A 26,292-nucleotide genomic window follows, 5' to 3' on the forward strand; every position below is an offset into this window, starting at 1 on the left:
CGGTGTGGGTCCCGCGTTCTTTCTTCCGCCGCGTTCATGGCCTGATAGGTTCCTTTATTTGGGGTACCTCTCCTCCTAGAATTGGTATGCAGGTGTTGCAGGAGCCCTGGGGTCAGGGGGGATTGGCTTTACCTGATCTTTATAAATATTTCCTGGCTGGGCAGGGAGTGGTGGCGCGACGCTGGCTTGCGGGGGACGATGGGGACTCTGCCACGGTGCTGGAGGCGGCTGTTTTGGGCTCCTACGAGAGTCTTCGCCTTTTACTGCATCGGGGGTCCAGGGCTAAATTTGAGCTGACGGGAACGATGCGTTCTACCATCAAAGCCTGGGAACAGATGCAGGTGCTGGTGGAGCCAGAAGCCACTGGTGTTTCCCCGGCCTCCCCATTGTGGTGGAACCCCAAGTTTCCTCATTTTGCCTCGATCCCTGACCCTGCCATCTGGGCCATTAAGGGGGTGAAGTTGCTGGGGGATATTGTTTCTGGTGGGGAGCTGTGCACCTTTGATGCCCTGAAGGCGCGTTATGATCTTCCAAATGGGTATTTTTTTTGCTATCTTCAACTTCGCCATGCCTTTGTGGCACAGTTCGGTTCCTCTCGTGTTGTGATTAAAGCTTCAGCTCTTGAAACGGCGATACAAGCGGCGGATATGCGGAAGCCTCTCTCGGAATTGTACAGGGAATTGTTCGCTATCACTCCACCTGCTGTACGTAGGTGTCGGGAACGCTGGGTGGAGGAGGTGCCTGACCTGGATGGTGATGACTGGGATGATATGTGGGGGGGTTTGACCTGTTGTCACTGTTTGTGGTTGTTGCCCTGCGTGGCAGTGTCTTGTCTGTTTTCTTGTGCAAAAATTCAATAAAAACAAATTTTCAAAAAAAAAAGATGTTCGGCTGGCTTCTATCGGACTGGCTGCCGTACACATGAGCCGAATGTCGGCTGGTTTCTATTGAACTGGCCGATACCGCCCGATACTGCCCGATATTCTGCCCATGTGTACAGGGCTTTAGCCTCCATTCACCACATGCAATGTATTCTGCTGGAGCTAAACACACCATGATTTTTGACCAATCTGATGTTCATCTCTTATGATCTTCACAAGTGTTAGGATTAAAGCTTTCTACATTCTGCAGGATGTAATTTGGATCAAGTTACTGTCTGATAAGCTACGGAGCCTGTAAGCTAGGCTCACTACAACTAGAGCAGTTATAGAGATCACACATTCATAGTTACATAGTTAGTGAGGTTGAAAAAAGACAACAGTCCATCCAGTTCAACCTGTGATGTGTGTGTTTGTTTTTAACCGTACATTGTATACCCCTGTATGTTGTGGTCTCTAAGGTGCCCATCTAATAGTTTTTTGAAACTATCAATGCTCCCTGCTGATACGACTGCTTGTGGAAGAGAATTCCACATCCTTACTGCTCTCACAGTGAAGAACCCCTTACGCATTTTAAGGTTAAACCGCCTTTCCTCTAGTTTTAGTGAGTGGCCACGTGTTTTATTGTATTCCCTTTCTCTGAATAGTTTGTTCCTTATGCTAGGGTCACCAGTACAGTATTTGTATATTGATATCATATCCCCCCTCAATCGTCTCTTCTCCAGAGAGAACAGGTTCAGTGCCTGTAGCCTCTCCTCAGGGCTTATATTGCAGAAGCAGAACAGACACTGTCATTCCAAAGGCCAACCAAAAGAAAATAAAGAACTGGGTATTAAATGTGGAAATAGAAAGACTCCATGGAGCCCCGCGATACCAGAAGTGAGCTGCATATGAGCTTGGAGCTCATGGACGCTAAATTTGTCTACTTGATTTTAAAAGTGAGTACCTTTGTTACCTTTCAAATAAATCATCTTAATGTACTACACCATAGAGTCTTTCTATTTTCACATTTAATGTGGAGCAAACCGGACACTAAAGAGAAAAGGCATCCAAAAGGAATCACATATACCCTGAATGTATATAAGTTGCCTACAACAAAGAAAGTTCTCTAAAGCCGTTACCTTACAGTAGTAAGGTGAGCCGCTTGCACACCCTTTGGTATATGTTGCACTGAAGATTTGCGCAGTTTATCTTTGATCCACTAGGTGCTGTCACTAAGTTTGCAGTTTGGATTCACAGCGTGCGGACACCAGACTGTTATATTCATTTTATTTATTATCTGTTATTGAAATCTGTGTATTTTATACTCACAACTTCATAACACTTGGTGAAGGACACTTTTACAGTAATCTGTTATTAGCATTAGTTTGGCTTTATTTACTTGATGTATATTCATTTATCACGGTTTTAATTTTCATTATTTCACGTCTTTATAATTACACCAGCCCTGCAGCGCAACATTCCTTTCCTACTTGTATGGAAAGAAGACTGCTAAAAAACAAGTCTGGTAAATTCTCAAGTATGAAGCAGTAACATTTTCACTCATAATGCATCTAAAAGAAAGAAGATCATAGGTTTTGAGCTGTGGTGCTACAGGAGGATCTTGAATGTTCTGGAATAAAGAGGTTCTGCAGAGAGTAGGGGAAGCAAAACATGGCTGTTGGTAGGAATAATAAAGAGAAAATGACTTTTGCAATTTTATTTTTTCATATTCCAAGAAACTTGGTTGGAGAGGAGCTATGCAAGATTGTGGAAGAGAGCAAGGTAAAGAAAGGAAAAGGAAGAACAATATCATTGCGGATGGATGACATCCAAGAAATGTCAAGCAGCTGTGAGGTAAAGAACATTAACCAGGCAAAAGACAAGGTGATATGGAAAGCAATGGTGGAAGTAAATGGAAAAGGAGAGACGTGGCGCCAATCTAAGTGTAGCATTAAAAACAAACAAATTTAATGGATTGGCGCCCCTGTAAATCCCTGACAATGCTGTGACAGCTCGCCCTGCACTTCCTCTCCAGCCTCAAGGGCCTAGAATCCACCAGCCTGGCGGGGACTGGTAATCGCACAGACTACAGCCACATATACGGGCAGTGACCAGCAAGGTTTAATATACAATGTGCCTTATTTAATACTACTTTGGGAGTTCACTACCATCCATTAAATGTATTTGTTTTGAACGCTACATTTAAATTGGTGCTCCTTCTCTCCTTTTCCATTTAATCGCACTGCCATCTTCTACTCTGACAGCTGGCTGCCAATATAGTGACTACTACTGAGACCCTATATATTAGGCCCATCCCAGCATCCTATGGACTTTCTAGCATAAGAGCTTCTTTCTTCCTCGTTTTATACTTTGTTTATAATTCTTAAAGTTTATTTTTACATTTGCATACTAATTTTGTGAATACCCCATTGTTTGTACTGTCACCACTTCACATTCCTTTGGTACTGTTCCTAAGTGCTCTAAAACACCCATCCTATATAATGGTGCAAGCAAGGTTCTCAATTTAACACCACCAAAGTCTTTAAGCAATCATGCTAGTGATAATGGTAACTGCTTCCACACAGAGCAAAGTTCTTCACGGTCCTTCTACAATCTGTAAGACTTTGCACACCTTTTGTTTTGATGCACATGAAATATATTTAAACAGAATGCTCAATTTGGCTTTTAGATATAAGGAAGAGAGTAGGTGAAATGTCTGTTCTTTTTTTTTTTTTTTTACTTGTTTTGTGCATGTTTAAGCTTGGTGACCATAAAATACAATACAAATGCTCATATATTGCTAGAAGAGGAAACATTTTTATATAAAAGTTATTTATACATTAAAACACGGTCTTAATGAAAAGCTATTCTACCCAAATAATATCTGACAGTATCAGCAGCTCAGAATGAGAACCAGCAAAGATTTTGACAAGAAAAACAATGTTTGAAAGAATACAAACAGTATGGAACGTGTCTCGCCAAAAGACCGTGCAAAATAGATTTGGCATCAGTAAGCAAGACTGAAAAAAATGTTTTCGCTTCTAAATCCAAAGAAACCTATAAACATTTTGATCTTTGAAACCTTGGTTACTGTCAATATGAGATGCTTGGCTCTGTTAGCATTCTGCCTTCAGAGGCACAAGCAATAATTATATCAGTTTAACAAATCTATTAAAATTATTGGTTGCAGATGATTAGGCAGCCTATTTTACTAAAGGCAAACCTATGAAAAAAATATTTATATTCAAAGCACCTGCAATGTGCATGATGTAAAAAGAATGATGGAAGACATAGCCTCCTTGCCTTGGAGTACTAGAGTCCTGAGGTATATTAGAACAAGTACAAGACATACTATCTCTTTGTGAAGTTTATACGTTCTTCTGTTTTACTCTGAGTTTGCTTTGTTTTACTCTGAGCACTCATTTTTTGGCACTGTAACGGAACAGGGCACCCCTGACCGGGTACCTCCATAGACAGATGCTCCTAGTGCTTCCCGAGGGGCTCCAAGCACTCCACCAGACACCGTAACCACTTCAGTCCCCACGAACCGCCTCAGCTTGGTTAGGGTCTCGCAATCTCCTACCCACCCTGGACCTACGACAAGGCTCCAGGTTCCTGTGGGTGAACCTCCTTTCCCCAGAGAGTGCAGCACGAACAAACTCTTACACAAGCTCTTACAAGAGCTTAGTGATTCTCTAAGGGAGTATGGAGGACCATAGCAATCCCTTGCAGCGGATTCCCCCAATAAGATACAAGACTCTAGATTGAGGGTGAAGAACTAACTCCCTTCTTTATTGAACAGACTTATATACAGTTTTCACCCACAAGGTTACAACCCAGGTGGACCATGTTTAAGACTGGACATGATATTCACAATCCAATAGGAACAGAGTTTTACACTCTCATACAGTGTACACAACAATATACAATGTGGGACAATCCCCTTTCCCCCTTAGCAACCAATCCACATACCTATACGTTTCTCTTAAGGCAGACAGACAGAACAATGGGAGGTCATTAACACTTAACAATGCGAAAGGGCAATCCACATTCCCTCCCAATACACAACAAAAGGAAAACCTGTCTGACATTGAAAGATATGTAATATACACAGCATTTAGGAAGAACAGATTTCATGGCAAATGGGAATAAATCTTTATATTCCTATATGGAGATATGGCTGGCAAATATGACCGACCCATCTGAAGCAATTCAAACCATTAATCCTCTGTCTTTAACTTCCAGTGACGGTGAGTACTGTCACAGGCACAAATCGGCATTAGTGCTCATGTGTATAAATAAAAGAGGCATAAAGCTGCATGCTCCTTTCCTAGTGTTGACAGTTATTCACTCTGAAAAAAAGGAGCTTAAAGCGGTTGTAAACCCTAAAATAAAAAAAAAAAAACCTGCAAGACAAAGGCATAATGAGCTAGTATGCATCGCATACTAGCCCATTATGTGTAACTTACCTTAGAACGAAGCCCCGACACGGACCCCCGGACATCGCTGCGGGCACTGCCATGATTCCTCGTCGTCTCTTCCGGGTTCGGCGGCTCCGGCGCGGTGATTGGCCGGAAGAGACGGTTCCGGCGCGATGATTGTCCGGAGCCGCGATGACGTCACTCCCGCGCATGCGCGCGGGATTGATTTTCCGGCAAACTCCCGGCAAATAAATTGAAGGTCTCCCCGGACCTTCAGAGCGCATGCGCCGCTCGCGCGAGCGGCTGCATGCACTGTAAATATCTCCTAAACCATGCCGGTTTAGGAGATATTATTTGTACCTACAGGTAAGCCTTATTATAGGCTTACCTGTAGGTAAAAGTGTCAAAAAGCGGGATACTACCGCTTTAAGAGGGGATAATATTACATTGTACAAATATATAAAAAATAAACATATGGTCACGCTTAGAGGTTAGAAGAAAGAAGGTTTAATCTTTGATAGAGGACAGGGTTCTTTACTGTTAGGACAGTAAACGTGTGACACTGCCTCCTCCAGGAATGGTACTAGCTTAGAACCTAGACAATGTCAAAAAACTTTTAGATGACTTCTTCAGGAAGCACAATAAACATGGCTATGGGAATTAATTGTGATGGGTAAATTGAATTTCAACCTTCTTTCCTATATGAGTTTGTGCATGAGTGTGATGAAGACCATACATACCTGTTTACTTTTTCCAGTGGATCTGCCTGTCATACGCAACATGTAGTATAATTTTCACCATGCAGCAACCACGGCAATGTATACTAACATTCCCACTGCCTATGTTAACTTGTGGCTCGCTGGTTGGGGAGGGGTTGAAATTGTGGCTCAATCACTTGTTTTTACTACCCGAGTATACGACTCTGACCCATTAAAGGTTATGTAGGGAAGTAAAGAGAAGGTGGAGGAGCTGGGCCAGAACAGACAGAAATTAGACACTTCTAGTAGAGGGGAGTGTCTAATTGCTGTCTGTTCTGGCCCAGCTCCTCCACCTTCTCTTTACTTCCCTACATTTCTTGGGCCTGCTGGGAGAGGACCAAAGGGAAATACTATATAGTATCACTTGAGTGAGTCTGCTGGGGCTGCTGCCATCATGTCCAAAATGGCAGCCCCCAGCAGCATTCTCAGAGCTTCTGGATGTCTCCACAAGTGAAGCTTTTACAGGTAAAGAACATGCATAAAATACCTTCAAGGCACAGATAATCTTATGGAAGGATTGTTATTGAAATGAACGTCTTGGTGAAGGTCTCTCTTAACTTATGCTTTTAAACAAAGAGATACCAAATGGACATAACATGATGTTACATGTTATGTCTTGGCTGCAGCTCTCTTCATAAAAGTCAAATTGAGATTGATGTTCACCGTACTTTGCTTTTAACTGAACAGTTACGCAAGAGGTTTTTATGTTTTGGAAACGACTGTGATTCTTTATATCCCCTACAATAATAAGCCGTAATAAGCCAAACAACTTGCCTCTAATTAGGTTCAGACTAAGAAACCTAAGTGTGCTTCAGCGGTACTAAGGGAATATTCAATCACATTAAATTTTACACTTACCAACTCAGACAGACGTAAAGCTCTCCAGATACGCTTAAACATAAATTAGCTCCATTATCAATGTAAAGAAATCCTAGGCTTTTATGTGACATATGGCTGAAGACTAGTGACAAATCATAATGTATCTTGAAAAACATCATCCAGTCACCTTGGCTACTAATTGAAATGTTTCTTCTGGGAAATGTTACACATATATATCAATTCTCCAATTCTACCAGGATGTATTAGGTAATAAAACGTCACTGGAAACATGGAGTGGAGTTGCATATTATTTACCTACGATATAGGATATCTGGGAATGTTACGTAAGAGGAAATTCAAGTATTAGTCTGTAAGAAAAATTGACCCAAAAGCCTTTAAAGCTATTAATGAGTACTGTTTGTGATAGAAAATCTACTCCTATTCTTAGAAATGCCCCTATTAATTCATTAATTAGCACAGCTAATTATTACTTATTACCTAAAGCAGAAGTTATCAAGAAGCTTTTTTTTCACAAAATGATTGCGAGGGACACTTATGTACAGCAGCAGTAATAGGGAAAAAAAGGCTTAGTTAATGAGATTTTAGGTTTTACTTTCTAAACAACATTGAGTAAATACAGAAGGTTTGCAGACATGGTTTTGGCTTTTAATTTCCTATATTAATGCTCTATTCTCCAAGTTTTTTTTTTTTTGCACAGAAATATATTTAAAAGCCTGTTTTTATTTTTTTATTTTATTTAACAGCTTAAAGCCAATATCTAAGCAAACAACTAGATGCACAGGTGAGCTGAATACAAGATGAGCGGTTTTACCAATCAAAGAACTTACATTTCTGATGAGTTTATCTTTCTGTCACTCTGCTCTCTCCTCCTATCAGGGTATTCCTTGTTAGAAAATGAGCACTGCAGCACAACAGACTGTCTCCTCATACTGCCTCCCAAACCTGCACCAGAGCGATCTGGACCGCAGACTGGGGTGAAGGTTCAGCTTCCAACAGGACAACAACCCTAAGCATACAGCCAAGATAACAAAGGAGTAGCTATGGGACAACTCTGTGAATGTCCTTGAGTAGCTCAGAAAGAGCCCAGACTTGAACCTGATTGGGCATCTCTGGAGAGATCTGAAAATGGCTGTGCACCAACGCTCCCCATCCAACATTATGGAGCTTGAGAGGTCCTGCGACGAAGAATAGGAGAAACTGCCCAAAAATAGGGGTGCCAAGCTTGTAGCATCGTACTCAAAAAGACGAGGCTGTAATTGGTGCCCAAGGTGCTTCAACAAAGTATTGAGCAAAGGCTGTGAATACTTATGTACATGTGATTTTTACCTGTGATGAAAAACAAATTTATTCCTACATGGAATACTATGATTTCCATAACATTTTTACTAGCTGAAAAGCAAAGAATCATGATCTACTATTTGAAATGTGTTCCAGAAATGCAACACAAGAATGTTCTAAATAAGATCACAATGACATGGTCACTCTGCCGGCTATGCCTGCACTCCAGCTATTGACAAAAATGTTCTACTGTAATGTATTTCTAGATTTAAAATGAATAACTAGTGGCTTTTGAGCATGTTATGATCAATAAGGTGATGCTAAGTGCACTCTGGCAGTCTGTTAATGAATCAGAAAATGTGAGAGAGTTGAAGCTACACTGAATCTGTTTAATCCATCACGAGTAACTACTGACAGTGAAGAAATATACAACTTATGGCATACAGTGATTCAACCTAATAACTGAACAACTATCACAAATTGGAATAAGTTCCGATGCTACTGTACTGCCATTATGAGACAGTGAAAAGGCAATTCAAGGTATGACTAACAGATTTTTTTTAGATATTCTAGGTGTTATGCTAATAAATACATATTATGCCTGGAGTCTGGTGTCATTACTCACACTGTTTTCCCCAGCTCTCAATAATCATTATTCATAGAGGTACATGTATACTATAAAGGCTACAGGGCAATATTGGAGCTGCATTGTTAAACTTGATAAGTATAAAACACAGTGAAAATGTAGTGGGTGCATTGGGGAGGTCTTGTAGCAGCAGAAAGAGTATCAATGTGAGCAGACAAGCCATGAGCTTCATATGGAGAACTGAGAACAATTATTTTATCGAATGTTTTTCTGACATTATGGAGGCAAGTTGTAAAGAGAAAAAAGCTGCAGTGGTCACAATTTAGCTGGACCTAAACTTAAAAAGTGAAAATTTGCTATGCTATAGGGAACACCTTTAAAAGTTAACACTGCCAAAGCAAATTAGCCTTGAATTCCTTAAAAAAACAGCAGTGTACTTTCTGGTTTGTGAGCGTACCTTGCCACTCCTGTGCCTTGAGCCTAAATGCGGTGTATGTGCTGTGTAAGACCATCTAAGGTGCTGCTCCTTTCTTACAGCTAATCTGTGGAGATTTAGGGAGGTCTTTACTGTCTGTGCTGCTCACTATTTTCCTTGCTGGAGAGGAAATAAAGTTGCATTTGATGATCTGACTGGATTTTATAAATTCATTCTATGGTTGTATGTTTTCTGCTTCCCTGTTGCTGCTCCTTGAACACTACCCCGCCAGTCATCTGAAAGAAGGCTCTAAAATGAGGAAGCAAAGACCCCAACCAAGATGTCTATCTCTTAAACAGTTCAGAACATGGCATGATAAGTTAGTAATAAAGAAAAGATCAGCTGCAGAGAGTCTTCAGGCAATACTGGTGACTAGGGAAGGGCTCAGGCGTGTTCAGATTCTATTCTATTCCATTTTTTATTGTCATTTGCTCTTAGCGCAATATCCTATTTGGGGAGGGTAATTCTCATAACCATCCCAAAAGAGGGCTACAAGTTATTTACTTTCAGTTTATCACAGAGAAAAAAGGGGCGATCTTAACATCTAGAGGAAAAACAGATAGTGGTGGGAGGAATGGGATCAGGCAGAGGGATGGTGGTGGAGGGATGAGATCAGGCAGAGGGATGGTGGTGGAGGGATGAGATCATGCAGAGGGATGGTGGTGGAAGGAATGAGATCAGGCAGAGGGATGGTGGTGGAGGGATGAGATCAGGCAGAGGGATGGTGGTGGAGGGATGAGATCAGGCAGAGGGATGGTGGTGGAGGGATGAGATCAGGCAGAGGGATGGTGGTGGAAGGAATGAGATCAGGCAGAGGGATGGTGGTGGAGGGATGAGATCAGGCAGAGGGATGGTGGTGGAGGGATGAGATCAGGCAGAGGGATAGTCGTGGAGGGATTAGATTAGGCAAAGGGATAGTGGTAAAGGGAAGTGATCAGGCAGAGGGATGGTGGTGGAGGGATGAGATCAGTGACACTGGCACTCACATGCTTTCAGTGTCAGTTGATTCCCCCTCCTCCATGCTCCGTGTGTCTGTTCTCTTCTCCCTTTCAATGCCTCCAGTGATGCTTCAGCTGATGTGGGGTCTCCTCGAGCTACTCCTCCTTCACTCTACTGCCTGTCAGCTCATCAGCTGACATTCTGCTCCAGTGTCCATCTGGAAGGGGAGGGGGCTTTAGTCACCAGGCAGGCTCTGTCACTGTGTTTCTCCAAGAGAGGCAGATCACTGCACAGAGCACTCTCGGCATCGATGCAGAATCGCTAACATCTGAATCGCAAAACATCGATGCTGCGATTCTATCCAACACCCCTAGTGGGCTGGGACTAGGATTCGAACATGCCTGAACCCATCCCTACTGATGACTAGTCCTTTGCTCTTGACTTGCCCTTCCTGCTTCTATAGTTCAGATTCTCTTCAAGGGGTTAGCATGTAATCAGTTCTTGAAGGTTTTGCACCAAAAACGAGATTAGAAGGAGATGACAGAAAAAAAAAAAGCTATGAATACCTCTGGGTATCTAAATGCTCATAGTAAGTGCCACTAGCCTCAACAGTCACTGCTGGGAAATTTTTATTTGGTAAGAGTGTTCATTACTTTAAGAAAAAAGAGGTCTTGCAACCCAACTTAAAGAAGTTCTTCATTCTAATAAAAAGTCAGCAGTGACAAATACTATAGCTGCTGACTTTTAATAAAAGAACACTTACCTGTCCAGTAATCTACCACTGTCTTTACTTGTGGCGGTTCTTCACCAGTCTTTGGGGCCCCGGCATGTTTAATGTGGGAAGCTGGCTATGACCACTTGTGGCTATGCCTATGCGCGAGTCGCTCTGCGCTATGTGAAAGGTCTCACTGTTTCTTGGAACCTATGGCATGTTTCAGGAGGTTGTGGGGGTTGGGGATTCTGGTAGAATAGCCTAGGTGATTCCAGAGGAAATGGGAGCAGGTACCTGACAAAACTAGGTACCCACTCTCCCGTGGTAGAGGAGGGGAGGACAAAGTGGAATGTCCTTTTTAAGGTGAAGTTCTGCTTTAATATAAAGGAAGGCAGAAGGGAATCTGGCCCTTCCGTGAAGACATTTGGCCACGATGTTACATTCTCCCATGAGGTCCACAGCAAAATCCTATCTAAGCACTGCACAGACTGTATCCAAGTGGTTGCCTTCCAAAATCTTTATCTCCACCTGACATCACATTACAGTAACTAAGTAATGAAAAGGACCAAAATCTTTGTGTGATGGATACTTCCAGTGCAGACCTAATTAAAAATATGCTAACAATGGACACATGTGTTACAAACATTTAGCAGAGTAAAAATCGGCTAAGTGAAAGTAAAACAAATGCTTTAATGAAATACAAAGAAATATTCCAAATAATGATTTCATGGGCAGTTTGACACTCATCAATTCCTAATCAGTCAAGCTGTTTTCCCTTCACTGAATATTCCTCCACAATGACTTAGTGTGGCATGTCTAATTTATCCTAATTACACACAGCCGAGTTGCAGAATAATATGGTGGGTTATTCCATAGTAACAATTAGGCATTTTTCAGAAACAGAAATTAAGAGAGTACGTAAGGAAGATAGGCAGCAAATTGCTGGATATGAAGATGATTCTGACAAACGACAAAAACCCAGATATGATGGGGTTTATTTATTAAAGCTGGAGTGTGCAAAAGCAGTCTCACTTCTGCAGAGAAACCAATCAGCTTTTAACCTCAGCTTGTTCAATTAAGCATTGGCAATAAAACCTGGAAACTGATTGGTTTCTATGCAGGAGTGAGACTGATTTTGCACTCTCCAGCTTTAGTAAATAAACCATAATGTGGCAATTACCTTCAACTGGTAACGCATTAAGGACATTGCCAGTTGCTTCAATCTTCTTTTTAGGGCATTTCTTGCCCAATCTTATTAAAATAAAGTTCCAGAAATCAGTGTTTCCTTCCGAGGGGTTTTACAAAACAACCTATCATTGGCCTTCTGGCTTACTCATGCAGCACAGCTTACACTGCAGTCTCTTGTCTGTCTATGCATCCCTTCAACCCTTTATCATACAGTGGGTACAGAAAGTATTCAGACCCCCTTAAATTTTTCACTCTTTGTTATATTGCAGCCATTTGCTAAAATCATTTAGGTTCATTCTTCTTCCTCATGAATGTACACATAGCACCCCATACTGACAGAAAAACACAGAATTGTTGACATTGTTGCAGATTTATTAAAAAAGAAAAACTGAAATATCACATGGTCCTAAGTATTCTGACCCTTTGCTCAGTATTTAGTAGAAGCCCCCTTTTGATCTAATACAGCCAGGAGTCTTTTTGGGAAAGATGCAACAAGTCTTTCACACCTGGATTTGGGGATCCTCTGCCATTCCTCCTTGCAGATCCTCTCCAGTTCTGTCAGGTTGGATGGTAAACGTTGGTGGACAGCCATTTTTAGGTCTCTCCAGAGATGCTCAATTGGGTTTAAGTCAGGGCTCTGGCTGGGCCATTCAAGAACAGTCACGGAGTTGTTGTGAAGCCACTCCTTCGTTATTTTAGCTGTGTGCTAAGGGTCATTGTCTTGTTGGAAGGTAAACCTTCGGCCCAGTCTGAGGTCCAGAGCACTGGAGAAGGTTTTTGTCCAGGATATCCCTGTACTTGGCCGCATTCATCTTTCCCTCGATTGCAACCAGTCGTCCTGTCCCTGCAGCTGAAAAACACCCCCACAGCATGATGCTGCCACCACCATGCTTCACTGTTGGGACTGTATTGGACAGGTGATGAGCAGTGCCTGGTTTTCTCCACACATACCGCTTAGAATTAAGGCCAAAAAGTTCTATTTTGGTCTCATCAGACCAGAGAATCTTATTTCTCACCATCTTGGAGTCCTTCAGGTGTTTTTTAGCAAACTCCATGCAGGCTTTCATGTGTCTTACACTGAGGAGAGGCTTCCGTCGGGCCACTCTGCCATAAAGCCACGACTGGTGGAGGGCTGCAGTGATGGTTGACTTTCTACAACTTTCTCCCATCTCCTGACTGCATCTCTGGAGCTCAGCCACAGTGATCTTTGGGTTCTTCTTTACCTCTCTCACCAAGGCTCTTCTCCCCCGATAGCTCAGTTTGGCCGGACGGCCAGCTCTAGGAAGGGTTCTGGTCGTCCCACACGTCTTCCATTTGAGGATTATGGAGGCCACTGTGCTCTTAGGAACCTTAAGTGCAGCAGAAATCTTTTTGCAACCTTTGCCAGATCTGTGCCTTGCCACAATTCTGTCTCTGAGCTCTTCAGGCAGTTCCTTTGACCTCATGATTCTCATTTGCTCTGACATGCATTGTGATCTGGAAGGTCTTATATAGACAGGTGTGTGGCTTTCCTAATCAAGTCCAATCAGTATAATCAAACACAGCTGGACTCAAATGAAGGTGTAGAACCATCTCAAGGATGATCAGAAGAAATGGAAAGCACCTGAGTTAAATATATGAGTGTCACAGCAAAGGGTCTGAATACTTAGGACCATGTGATATTTCAGTTTTTCTTTTTTAATAAATCTGCAACAATGTCAACAATTCTGTGTTTTTCTGTCAGTATGGGGTGCTATGTGTACATTCATGAGGAAGAAGAATGAACATAAATGATTTTAGCAAATGGCTGCAATATAACAAAGAGTGAAAAATTTAAGGGGGTCTGAATACTTTCTGTACCCACTGTATACTAGCTTTTCACATCGATACTCTCTATCAGAGTAAGTGAGTATAGGGTATGTGCTTTTACCATGCAATAATTTATTCATTCATTCATGATTCCATTTAGGCATTTGTCCATTTATCTTAATGTCTTTTCTATTCTCATGGAGACGTCCCCCCCCTTTTTTCCCCTCCCCCCCCTCCAATTTTAGTCAGCTTGTTTCTGGTCCCTTGTCTCTCCTGCCTAGCTTTGGTCGTGGGAGTAGGCGAAGGCTAGTTAGAGCGACGAGGGGTTGCCTATGGCTGTGGGGGATGCCAATCACAGCACAAGTGTCTTGGGGTGGAGCCAGAAGTGACGTTTTGGTACACCCGGAAGTAACCCCTGGGGCTGTGGAATGCAAGACCGCCCGCACTTCCGGGTGTGTGGGTTCAGTCTGCGTTCCAGGTTTGCTTTATGCAGCTTGGGATGCTTGGATTTGCTTTAATCCACTCCTCAGTTCCCAGGCATTCCTCCACCTCCTGTGTGGGGGTCCTCACCTGATACCATATACGGCCCATATGTGAGTACTTGTATCATAGACACCAATACATTGTGCACATATTGGGATAACATATAGCATTAATATTGCACAGTCTAGGGTATGTATACCATCATTATTCCTTTATTGATTGTGGGACATGAGTTTGTGGCATTATATCTTTTTTACTAGTGATTTCTAATGAATGGATTTATTATGAATTATTTTTTAACCTCTGTTTTTAATATTGATCTTTTCTGGTCTTTGGCACAATTGTGTATCATTAATCACATTATCTATAGTATCATGTATTGATCTATTAATCATTTTGATTTTTTAACATTATTATTTTTGTACATATATTTCTTGCTCCTATAATAATAGTAATAGTACTATCATTATTGTGTCATTGACACTATTACTATTCGCAGCTCTTTATGACCAGTACTCATGTTAAGTCACGAGCGCCGTCTGTTGCATGAACCTGCCCACTGGGGCACACAACCCCATTTTGTTTACATTTATCCCTGACCTTTTTGCCTATTGGGGCAAGGCGGGGTGGTGTGCGCAATGCAGACTGGCTATATAACATCCTGGGAGTGTATAGTGGATCAGTGGCGATTTTGGCTCTGAGGAAGAGGGTTCTCCCTCGAAACGCGTAAGCCAAGCCAGGTCTTTGTGGATGCCATTACGCTAAGCAGTAGAGAAGTGTTCTGGAGGTTCCCCTTTCCTACATGTATGTACACATCCTATGTTTGTGAGTATAATGTAGGCTACCCATTTAGATTTTAATAAACTTTTTAGTGGTAATGTACAAGGTCGGTGCGCTCTTCTCTAGTAGTTGTCTTACAGTGTTTTTTTTTTTAGGGTTCCCTTGGTCCTGAGGGGGCAGCAAGACCTCTTTATCTGTGCTAAAAAGACCATTCAGAACATTCAACTTCCCGCATACCACTTGAGCGCAGGAAAGATACTGTTCTTGTCTGTCTCCTACAGGCTGTCTCCACACACAAGCTTTGGCCGGTACAGCAGTCCCTTGCTACAGTGAGTCCCACTTGTCTCATAGGTGTAGCCCTCCTCATTCCTGGGCAGAGACCTCCTCTGTCTGCCGGGTAAAGCTCAGAAGCATAGTCCTTACGACTAAAAAAAACAGCACACACCTGCCCAATTAATGTGCTGGTGGATTCCAAAACCAGGACCTGGGATTGGAGATATAATTGGACCCAAGTCTTATGGGATCTCCAGGCTCCAAACAGGTTTTTACAAACCACTGAGGAAACTGAAAAAACAGTTTCCTCTGAAGGACATAAGCACCCTGGAACCACTCAACCTGCCTGGATGGGAATCCTGCATGATAGAAAACCATTTTCACACTGTGGCAGGGCACAACAATGTTACAATAAATATTAAAGAAGATAAAAAGTATCACTGCCCTAAAAAACTACCACATACTACACTGCTAAAATAGGCATTCCATTTATAAAAGGTTTTACAAAGCCCTCACATAATGGCTTACATTGTCTTTATATCTACTGTTACACAACTGGCGTTGAGTTTTCTGTGCATGGCCAGAGGACTAGGTGTGTGCAAAGCTGCAGACACACTGCCACTGCTGTGCAAGTGCCGTGGGCAGAAAGTGGTACTTGACTGACGCTCAGTTGTCACTCCTTCCCTGAAGGGTATTGGCATTGGCATATTGAGATGCTGACAGGCAATCTGTGAAGGTGTTGAGGAGGGTGTATGCAAATATGTTTGTCAGCCTGAAGTCTGATAATGGGGAGACTACAGGCATTTACAATGCCTGTAGTGCATCTCCATAAGTCCAAACAGTAGAGTGGTAACTCCTCTGTTGCATAGCAAGCAGTGGCTGAGTATTGCCCCCCCTTTACAGGAAAAAAAAATGAGGAACACTGGACTGGTAAGAGCTTCAGGTAAAATGCATCAAATAACATACCAAATAAGAAATTAATAATGAACTAAGGCAAACTTCATCTAAGAACAACTAGATACAAATAAATACCTTATTAAAGGATAAAGTAACAAAACTGGCTTTTGCTGCAATATTTGGAATTATTACAGAGATTTTCCCTATAACATTTTTTGCCTTAAGCTTGCTATACATTATACAATTTTCCTATTCAATTTCTTTTAGATTTGCCTTCAACTATCTAGTGCAAGGTCCTGTCTTATTACATATAAATTTAAAGTGTTTAGGTTTGACCTCATATTATATGGTTTTGGTAAATTTAAAGGAAGGTTGTACAAGAAAATTGTATGGGCAGCCTTAGTCTGTTGGCCTGAATCATTTGACCAACTTCCTCTGTACTAAGGTTACAAGTAGAAAGTGAAAGGAGAAGTATCACATTAATGAGCTCATCTCTCTGTAACTCTGCTTTCTCCCCCTAACAGCATGCTTCTTGTCAGCACATGGACTGACTCTCTCCTTGTAGTGCTTCTTCCGCTCACACTCCAGCCCTGCTGTACAGAAAAGACCAGGTCGAATTCAAGTACTACACCATAATACCATTTTAGGCGGTTCTACATTTTATCTACAGTAACACAACTTTTTGAAAACTATCACTAGTATTTTATGTATTTCTGTTTACTGATAGATAGAAAATAGTGCTTAGTGTTATAATGGCAGCCTAATAATGCACTTTGTCCCAAGGACACATATTTGTGCTGCTTCAATTTTCTAGAAGCTAATGTCCTACCCCAGCAAAGCTGATGCATTACTTTACTGTAATCCAATGGTAAGCAATGGGCAGTTTTGTCCATGGACTACTACAACTCTGTGACCAATATACAGGTGCATCTCATAAAATTAGAATATCATCAAAAAGTTATTTGAGTAATTCAATTCAAAAAGTGAAACCCATATATTTTATATAGATGTGTTACACACAGAATGATATATTTCAAGCATTTCTTTCTTTTAATGTTGATGATATGTAACATGAGAAGTCTACTTACCAAGATGGATATTCATAATTTTTGCACAGTATTTGCACATTGCATCCAAATCGTTCAGTTGTCCTTGGAGGAATGAAATTTGAGCTTCAAGGTCCTCTTCCTGCAAAAGATGCAAAAAACGTATTAGTCATATTTTATATACAAAGATTTGAATAACAAATACACGATGGCTAGATGTAGACATATCTGAGAGGCGTGGCTACAACCAAGATGGACAGATGCAGTGAGAGCTCCGTCAGCTGCAGAATCCTGCCAATACATAGCAACTCCTAACATCCTGATCGACTCTTTTGAAAGCCAATATACCCCACAGCAGATATGAGCAAAGATCAGTTCTCTTCAGGGAAATATCGCCTGAAAGAATTCACCCAGACCGAATGGCAAGATGGCGGCCGTAGTCCGCCACACACGAGGAGCGCTGGCTCCCTGGCTTTAGACACCCAGAAATGAGCACATCTACAGACAAGCCAGCCAAACTAACTCTGGAACAGGTGAACTCTCAACTTCTGGCTGCTATTACATTGTGCAGCACATCACTAACCGGTAAGATGGAAGAAATTAAAGTTGATATCGGTCTCCTAAGACAGGACATGCAGACCATAAGGGAGAGAGTCACCGAGACCGAGCATAGACTGTCCACATTAGAAGATGATTTATGCCCACTCCCTAGCAGAATCGCTGCAACAGAAAAGCAAGGCTCCTGAGGTGTAACAATGTCAGAATAGTCAGACTGCTGGAAAGAGCTGAGGGCCAGAACCCTGGTGATTTTGTGTCTTGGTTCAAATCCCTGTACCCTGAAGCCACATTTTCAGCTGCCTATGTGATGGAAAGGGCGCACAGATTTCCAGCGAAACTGCCTTTTATACACAATGATCCCCCATCGTCAACATATTGACTCATGATGGTATAGGCGTCCATCTCAATATGTTAATTATTGGGCACTGTAACTGGACCAAAATGTCCCAATTGCTATTAATGCCACTAGGTATGCCCAGTTTGAGCCTGGATTTGCTTCCACACTACATCGGGAGCTTAAAGGGCAGGTGTATCCACGGATTGCCTTCGCATATGCAGAAGCTATGTGTAGGCAATGCCCTGTTAATTGTTCCTTACTTATATCAGCAACTGTTTTTGTTTTTTTTGTAAATAGTTATATTGTTGGTTGGTGCAGACGGCTTAACAAAAAATGGCTCAAGACAGTACTCTATATTTTCCTCCCTCGGGGACAGAACAGGGACCCTCATGCTTTGGTCCATGATCTCTGGGGAAGATGTTTGGTCCTTGAGTTCCACAAATGGCTATGACGTGCAATTTTATAATGAAGTGGTGACTAGGTGGCTGGAGGTGTGATTGCCATCATTCCTACATATGTTACAGAACAATTAAGAAAGACACGTGATGTCCTATGACGCATGCGTATCTTGTTCTAATATGGCCGTGACCCGGATGTTGGTACTCCTGGAACCGGAAGTGACGCTGCGGCACATGACGTCCTATGACGTGTGTGTGTGCCCTGCTCTTATATGGAAACTGCTACTTGGCTTTTGAGCCACCTCAATTTGGTTTGATCACAATCTAGTAAGTATTGCCCCCTCTTTTGGCCTGGCAACATAGATTTAACCGCTTCTGGACCGCCCGCCGCCGATTTACTGCAGCAGGCTGGCCCTCCTGCGTGAACCGATGTAGATCTACATCGGTCGCGTGCCTGCAGCTAGGGGGTGAGCTGGCACTGCCAGCTGTCTCTCCTCCCCACTTGGCAGCGGGGACTCCAATGCAGGGGGCAGGCGGCTCCGATTGCCGCCTGACACCCACGATCGTTCCCCGCTGAGAGAGAAGAACGGTCAGCTGTTGTAATCACAGCTGACTGTTCTCCCTGGAATGATCACAGAGTGCCTGTGATCCTTCTATGTAGGATCAAAGGTCTCTATGGTTATTCCATAAGCCCCACCCCCATACAGTTCGAAACACGCCCCTAGGTACACATTTAACCCCTTGATCACCCACTGTGTTAACCCCTTCCCTGAATGTCAGTTAGGGGTCCGATCTGTCTACCACAATGTCGCAGTCCCGCAAAAAATTGCAGATCGCCACCATTACTAGTAAAAAATAAAAAAACAATAAAAATGACATAAATCTTTCCCTTAGTTTGTAGAAGTGATAACTTTTGCGCAAACCAATCAAAATACGCTTATTGCGATTTTTTTGGGAATGCTATATAGTAGAATGTGAAAAATATTGTTTTTTTTTCCAAATTGTCACTCTATTTTTGTTTATAGCGCAAAAAATAAAAATCGCAGAGGTGATTAAATACTACAAAAAGAATGATTTGTGGGGAAAAAAGGTAATCAATTTTATTTAGGTACAGCGTCGCACATCCACGCAATTGTCTAATAAAGTAACGCAGTGCTGAATCGCAAAAAATGGCCTGGTCATTAAGGGGGGAAATCTTCCGGTCCAGAAGTGGTTAACAATTCCCTTTTTTCCTTGGTGAATAGATGTCCATGCGTTTGGTTTTCGTTGGAGATATCTATTTTTCTTTTTTTGGGCTTCAGAATGGAATTTTTATGTCCAGTGCTCCCGTTTGCAAAGTCCAGCCACACTAGGGGGACTTCTTTATTATGGATGCACCCATAATAATAGGTTTTACTAAAAATATAAGTTAGCTTTCTATACCTTACCATGAATAGTAAAGATATTCATATCTATGTAGTATTTCCTTCAATATATTATTTTACAAATAATCCCTGAAGAAGATTTGATACTAACTAATATATCAAAACACGTTGGATTTTTCCCGTGCAACAATTCCATCTAAGCGGATTATCAGCTGTGCTCGGGAATGCCATTCTTTGCTACTTGAGTATCCAATAATAATATTTATGTCCTGGAATGTTTGGGGACTGGGCACCCCGCATAAGTGTTCCCAGGTGTTTGCATCAATTTTGAAAGCTAAGGCTCAAATTATATGCCTCCTGGAGACACATCTGGGGCAGGATACACACTGGGACATCTTCACAAACCATGGTTGCAATGGTCCTCACACTCATGCCATACTATTAACTCTAGGGGGGTCTCCCTTTTAGTGCACAGAAATATTCCATGGGAGTGCTGTCGACTGAAGTTAGACAGTCAGTATGTGTTTTTGCGGGCCCAGCTGTTCGCCATGCCAATAGTTATTTTGGGACTATACAACCCTTCACCGGCTACTCTATAAATTATCAGGGATGCCATGGTGTTCGTTTCCTGAGACTACGTTGCTATTCTTGGGGGATTTTATTCTCCTTATAGTCCTCGTTCTGGACAGGTTTGGTGAGTCTCCATTAGCAGCAGTAACTCATAAGCAAAAATGCAGAGGGGGAGGATGATCTGTGTAAAACATAGGTACACACAGCCTAGAACAAAAAGGCCACTGCAAATGCATCAGGGTTTACATGACTGTGCCATTTAGGGAAAGATCTCAATCCACAAACTTGATGCTGACACTGGATGATGCCTGAACAAAGATGGAACCTTTCCACAAAGGCAAAAGGAAGGTGAAGACATCGTTAGTATGAGTGCTATATATTTTTTGAGTGGTAATAAATATCACACTTGAAAGTGTTACACTTACACATTACTTTACCAGCAAGCAACCAATACAAAAAAAAAATATATGCACTAGGTCAACTTCTACGGCTCGTTTACAGCACATGGCACATTGTAATGTAATTCATAACGTTCATCATAACCAGGGTTAAAGTAAACCACAGTAAATGCTTTATATATGCGTTGCAGAGTATTCTCATTAATTTCTCAATTGCAACTTATATCCACTGCCAATTCAAGAATCTGTATTTTGTGTTGCAGTGTAAATGGGCCCTAAGAGACAGCATACTTCAAATTTACTTATACTGAATTGCAATGTATGCTTTTGTATGTAAGTATCATTATCGTATACACCAGTGATTGCGAACCCATGGTGCGCCTGCTACAGCTGGCACAAAGGGCCCTCTCTGTTGGCACACGAGCAAGGCCGCCAATATTTTCTCTTCCCCATAACAGAAGACTGCTTGTTCAAAATATGCTGGTGCCCGGTCTACTGACTCAGCTCAGGCTTTACCAGGAGAGCACACATGGCCTCCTGCAGTCCTGCCCCCTTCCACCCTCTATGCATCTTGCCTATTTGCTTCCCAGAGATGCCCAGGTCCCTTGCAAAGAGGCAATTGGCCAGCGCATGTGTCAGTCATGAGAGCTTAGCCAGAGCGTGCGTCCGCTGCCTCGGCCAATCCACAGCTCTGGGTTGCTCGGTGGGTGGGCTGGGCAGTGGAAAGGCAACAACAAGGCTGGCCAGCCAATGCGGAGGCAGGAAGAGTGCCCAAGGTGTTCCCTATCAAGCCAGGGCAGAAGTTTCCCTGAGTTCTGGCTGGGGCCCAATAAGGTTGCCTGGAAAATTAGGGAAAGAGCTGACTGGTTGCCTATAACAACTTAATACAGGGCTTTTATTTTTCAGTTGTGCACTGCAGAAGGGTAAGGAGCTGACAAGAGGACTCCTGGTTGGCTGCAGCCAGGGACCAATGAGGAGCCAGGACAAGTGCACCATGGGACATGTAGTCCTGGAAGACTATAGCTACATTTTATTTAAAGAAAAACTACAGCACCAGCATGCCCTGCGAAAATAAAAGGAGGGACTGCCTAGAGCCCGGGAAAAAAAGGGCTGAGGGAGAAGGAAGAGCAAGGGTGAGAGGAGTGTGCCAACAAGAGTGAGAGAAAGCTGAGGTGGTTTGGAAGGGAGAGAGAGCTCCCAAGCCATAACAGCCCCTGGAGTTGAAACAGCCAGTGATGAGCGAGATGATGCTGAGAGTTGCTGAGAGGACACAATCTAGACTGAGGAGGGCAATCACAGGCACCAACAAAAGGAGAAGCTGCTGCCAGGGACAATGACACTGGACGCCGAAGCCAGGTGAGTGCTGAACTGACTGCAATTTCTCCTGAGGTGCGATCATCACCAGTGTTGGCACTTTGAAATAAATATGTTGGTTTTGTGTTGCAGTTTGGGCACTCTGGCTCAAGGAGGTTTGCCATCACTGATTTAGACTAAGAAAAGAAGAACTACTGTACTTTATGGTCACGCTGCAATACCAGATTTAAACACCAGGAGTTTTATAAGTGAAATCTGCAAATACATCTGTATATACCAAGAAAAGCAAAGAACACCTTTGTTTTGTTACAAGAAATGTACTAGCAAATAGGGGTTTCCAGTTTTACTTGAAATCCACTATAATTATAAAAGCTGCCACTAAAAATTTCCCTGCATGTGTAAAGATGCACAAACTATACTTAATATTACTATACTTTGTGGCAGCTGATGAGTGATAATGGTAAAACAGTGGTAGTAATCCCACTGTAAACTAGTTCTGAAACAAACTCATTTTTTTTGGCTAGAGAACACTCCAAAAATTATCAGTATTCCTTTTAATCTTCAAAGCACATCAGCTATAAAACCAATTAGTGGGGTAATGATGCTCAAATTAGCAGTAACATTACAGCATTACAATTTTGAATCATGGCTGCAATATTATCACTAGGATTTACCTGGCATCTGTTGCATCACCTAATGCTACTTTCTATAAGCTCTGTTAAGCGGAGTTAAATTCTGGATTGCTCAATCATCTTTACACCATGCCAAGGTTTCCTGCTGTACTGCCTTCATCTACTATCTTGTGCAGTACTGAGCTTTGCGGTAGTAATAAAAAATACAAATAAAAATACTGTGCTTGGATTTTAACTGCACAGGGATTCTAAAGAAGATGCAGTATGTAGGACTTATACCAAAGCATATTCAAAAGTTAGAAAAGAACACAACAGGCTGACATGGCAGGAAAGGAATTCCCTGTACTTCCCATAGTGCCAACCAATCATCAGATCTGGAAGCTTTTTTTCTAGAGCAAGTGACAACATGATTTCCGAACTCTAATTGGTTGTTATGGGCAAACATACTGCCCATAAAGACTATGTCACTGCCTGGAGGTCAAATACCACAAGATGACCTGAAAATCAGGATTAAGGAACTATTTTGGGACTGGAAAAAAGAATACTTTCCCTTTCACTGCTGCCTATCCAGATTCCTTTGAAGAACAATTAAAAACCCATGGATATATGCTAAAAGTGGATCTCCAGCAAACTTTTTTTTTTTTTTTTAATTTTGTACACTATGGTGAAGGACTTTTTACATTTTTATGTCTGGAATGTTCTCCAACATTAGGGGAATACCCAACCCTTACATTTGTCATGAGAAATACTGTCTCCATCTCTACCCCTGCTCTGGTAACAACTTTTAAGATTTTAGATTTCCCCTTCCTTTCTGTCCAAGTGACAACAAAAAGAAAGGGTGATTCTTTCCACTGGGTTCACAAACTTAACCGGGGTTCTGAAAGTTCTCTGCTCTATCCAAAACTGGGAAAAAAGGCGCCATTATGAAACTGTGCACGTGCCTGCCCACCAAAGCTTGTACGAGCTTTCCCAAGCCCGGCAGGCTTCGGAACAGCACATGCGGAGTTACGATGTCGGCCCGCAACCATTTTTTTTACGGGCACCGGCTGCCCATAACGGCCATTTACAGACAGCCGGGACAAATTTAATTACCCGGGACAGGGCCCTATTTGCCAGGACTGTCCCTGCAAAAATGGGACAGTTGGCAGGTATGCTACTGGTTCTTTGAAGTGATCAGCAGCTTGATTCAGCATTAGGAGGCCAAATGTAACTTTTATAGGAAATCCTACATTTTAGTCACCAAATTATCTTGGTGTTACCCTCTGCTTATGAATCTTTTCATTATATGTTCTGTTTCAATTGCCTATACTTAAAGTGATACTAAATACACACTGTTTTATTTACAATGTCCCTTCTATTTCTGTATATGGATGATGGCACTGTAATTATTTTAATAAAAAAAAAACATCTAAGGCTTCTTTCACACGGCCGCTCCGGTTTTTTGCTCCGCTGCGGGACTTTTTTTTTTTTTTCACGGAGCGGATGACACTTCGTTTGCGGATGATATACGGACATAATGTAAGTCTATGGCATTGCGGATGTCTGCGGATGACACCACTGACATCCGATTTTGCTTCCTTTCCGTTTTTTGAGCGGAGGAAAAAATAGGGTTCTGTTCCGTTCCAAAAAAACGGAACAGAACTGAAAGGAAGAAAATCGGATGTCAGCGGATGGTATTCCGCTGACATCCGCAATGCCATAGACTTACATTATGTCCGTAAATCATCCGCAAAAAAATAGGATGATTTGCGGACATACGGAGCGCCCGTGTGAAAGGGCCCTAAGTCCCTTTTCCTAATTGATATACAGTAAACCCCCCTCCATTGCAGGGTTACGTTCCGGACCCAGCCGCGAAAAGTGAAAATCCGCGAAATAGAAAAACCCTATTAAAATGCATTGTAGGCATGTTTTTTTTACTGTCACTGTACGTGTAAAAGCATTTTAAGGTCTTTAAACACACTTTTGAAACAATAGAAACTCATTTAAACACATAAAAGATACTGAGAGACATAGCAAGAGCTATGGAAAACACAAAAATATTTAATTTTCAATGATTTATATAGTAAAATAACATTACAAAAAAAAACGCAATATACCGGGACCGCAAAAACTGTACCGCGATGGAGCGGGGGTTTACTGTACAGCTGTTACATGACCGAGATCTTTCCCAGCCTGTCTGCAGGGAAACATAAGCAGGAGGAGCTTCTAGTCCTCTGCTGCTGGTCTTGTATTAAAAATAGAAAAAGCAGCCTTTGGAATACACAGAGTAAAAAAAAATAATTATTATCAATAAACTGTTTTAAATTGTCTTACAAATACACCAGGCACCTAGACGTGGTGAAGACGACTTGCTGAAGTTCAAACTGAGCATTCAGAATGGGGAAGAAAGGGGATTTAAGTGACTTTGAACATGGCATGGTTGTTGGTGCCAGACGGGCTGGTCTGAGTATTTAAAAAACTGCTGCTCTACTGGGATTTTCACGCACAAGGATCTCTAGGGTTTAACAAGAATGGTCCGAAAGAGAGAAAATATCCACAGAGAGGCAGTTGTGTGGACAAAAATGCCTTGTTGATGTCAGAGAAGAATGGGCAGACTGGTTTGAGATGATAGAAAGGCAACAGTAACTCAAATAACCACTCTTTACAACCAAAGTATGCAGAATACCATCTCTGAATGTACAACACATTGAACCTTGAAGCAGATGGGCTATAGCAGCAGAAGACCACACCAGGTGCCACTCCTGTAAGCTAAGATCAGGAAACTGGGGCTACAATTCGCACAGGCTCACCAGAAGATTGGAAAAACATTGCCTGGTCTGATGAGTCTGTGACATTCAGATGGTAGGGTCAGAATTTGGTGTAAACAACATGAAAGCATGGATCCATCCTGCCTTGTATCAATGGTTCAAGCTGGTGGTGTAATGGTGTGGGGGACATTTTCTTATTAGTAATTGAGCATTGTTTAAACGCCACGGCTTATCTGAGTATTGTTGCTGGCCATGTCCACCCCTTTATGACTACAGTGTACCTATCTTCAGATGGCTCCTTACAGTATGATAATGCACCATGTCACAAAGCTCAAATCATCTCAAACTGGTTTCTTGAACATGACAATGAGTTCATTGTACAATGGTCTCCACAGATCTCAATCCAATAGAGCACCTTTGGGATGTGGTGGAACGGAATGTGCAGCCAAACTATTTTCTGCAGCAACTGAGTGATGCTATCATGTCAATATTGACCAAAATCTCTGAGGAATGTTTCCAAAACCTTGTTGAATATATGCCACAAAGCATTAAGGCAGTTCTGAAGGCAAAAGGGGGTCCAACCCTCTACTAGCAAGGTGTACCTAATAAAGTGGCTGGTGAGCGTATACTTGAAATTAAATCTTAAATCA

At 42.1% G+C, this 26,292-nt stretch overlaps 1 protein-coding gene across 1 annotated transcript in view; it reads right to left on the reverse strand.

The window, feature by feature from the left end:
- TBC1D5 (TBC1 domain family member 5) overlaps window positions 1–26,292 on the reverse strand; it is a 513,309-nt gene that overhangs the window by 43,245 nt on the left and 443,772 nt on the right. Inside the window, exon 17 of the mRNA XM_082257835.1 lies at window positions 17,367–17,466. Coding sequence (XP_082113961.1) covers window positions 17,367–17,466 — 100 coding nt within the window. The remainder of the gene's footprint in view (window positions 1–17,366; window positions 17,467–26,292) is intronic.

This window comes from Pelophylax lessonae (assembly GCF_965119305.1).
Source record: "Pelophylax lessonae genome assembly, chromosome: 5".
Classification (NCBI taxonomy): Eukaryota; Metazoa; Chordata; class Amphibia; order Anura; family Ranidae; genus Pelophylax; species Pelophylax lessonae.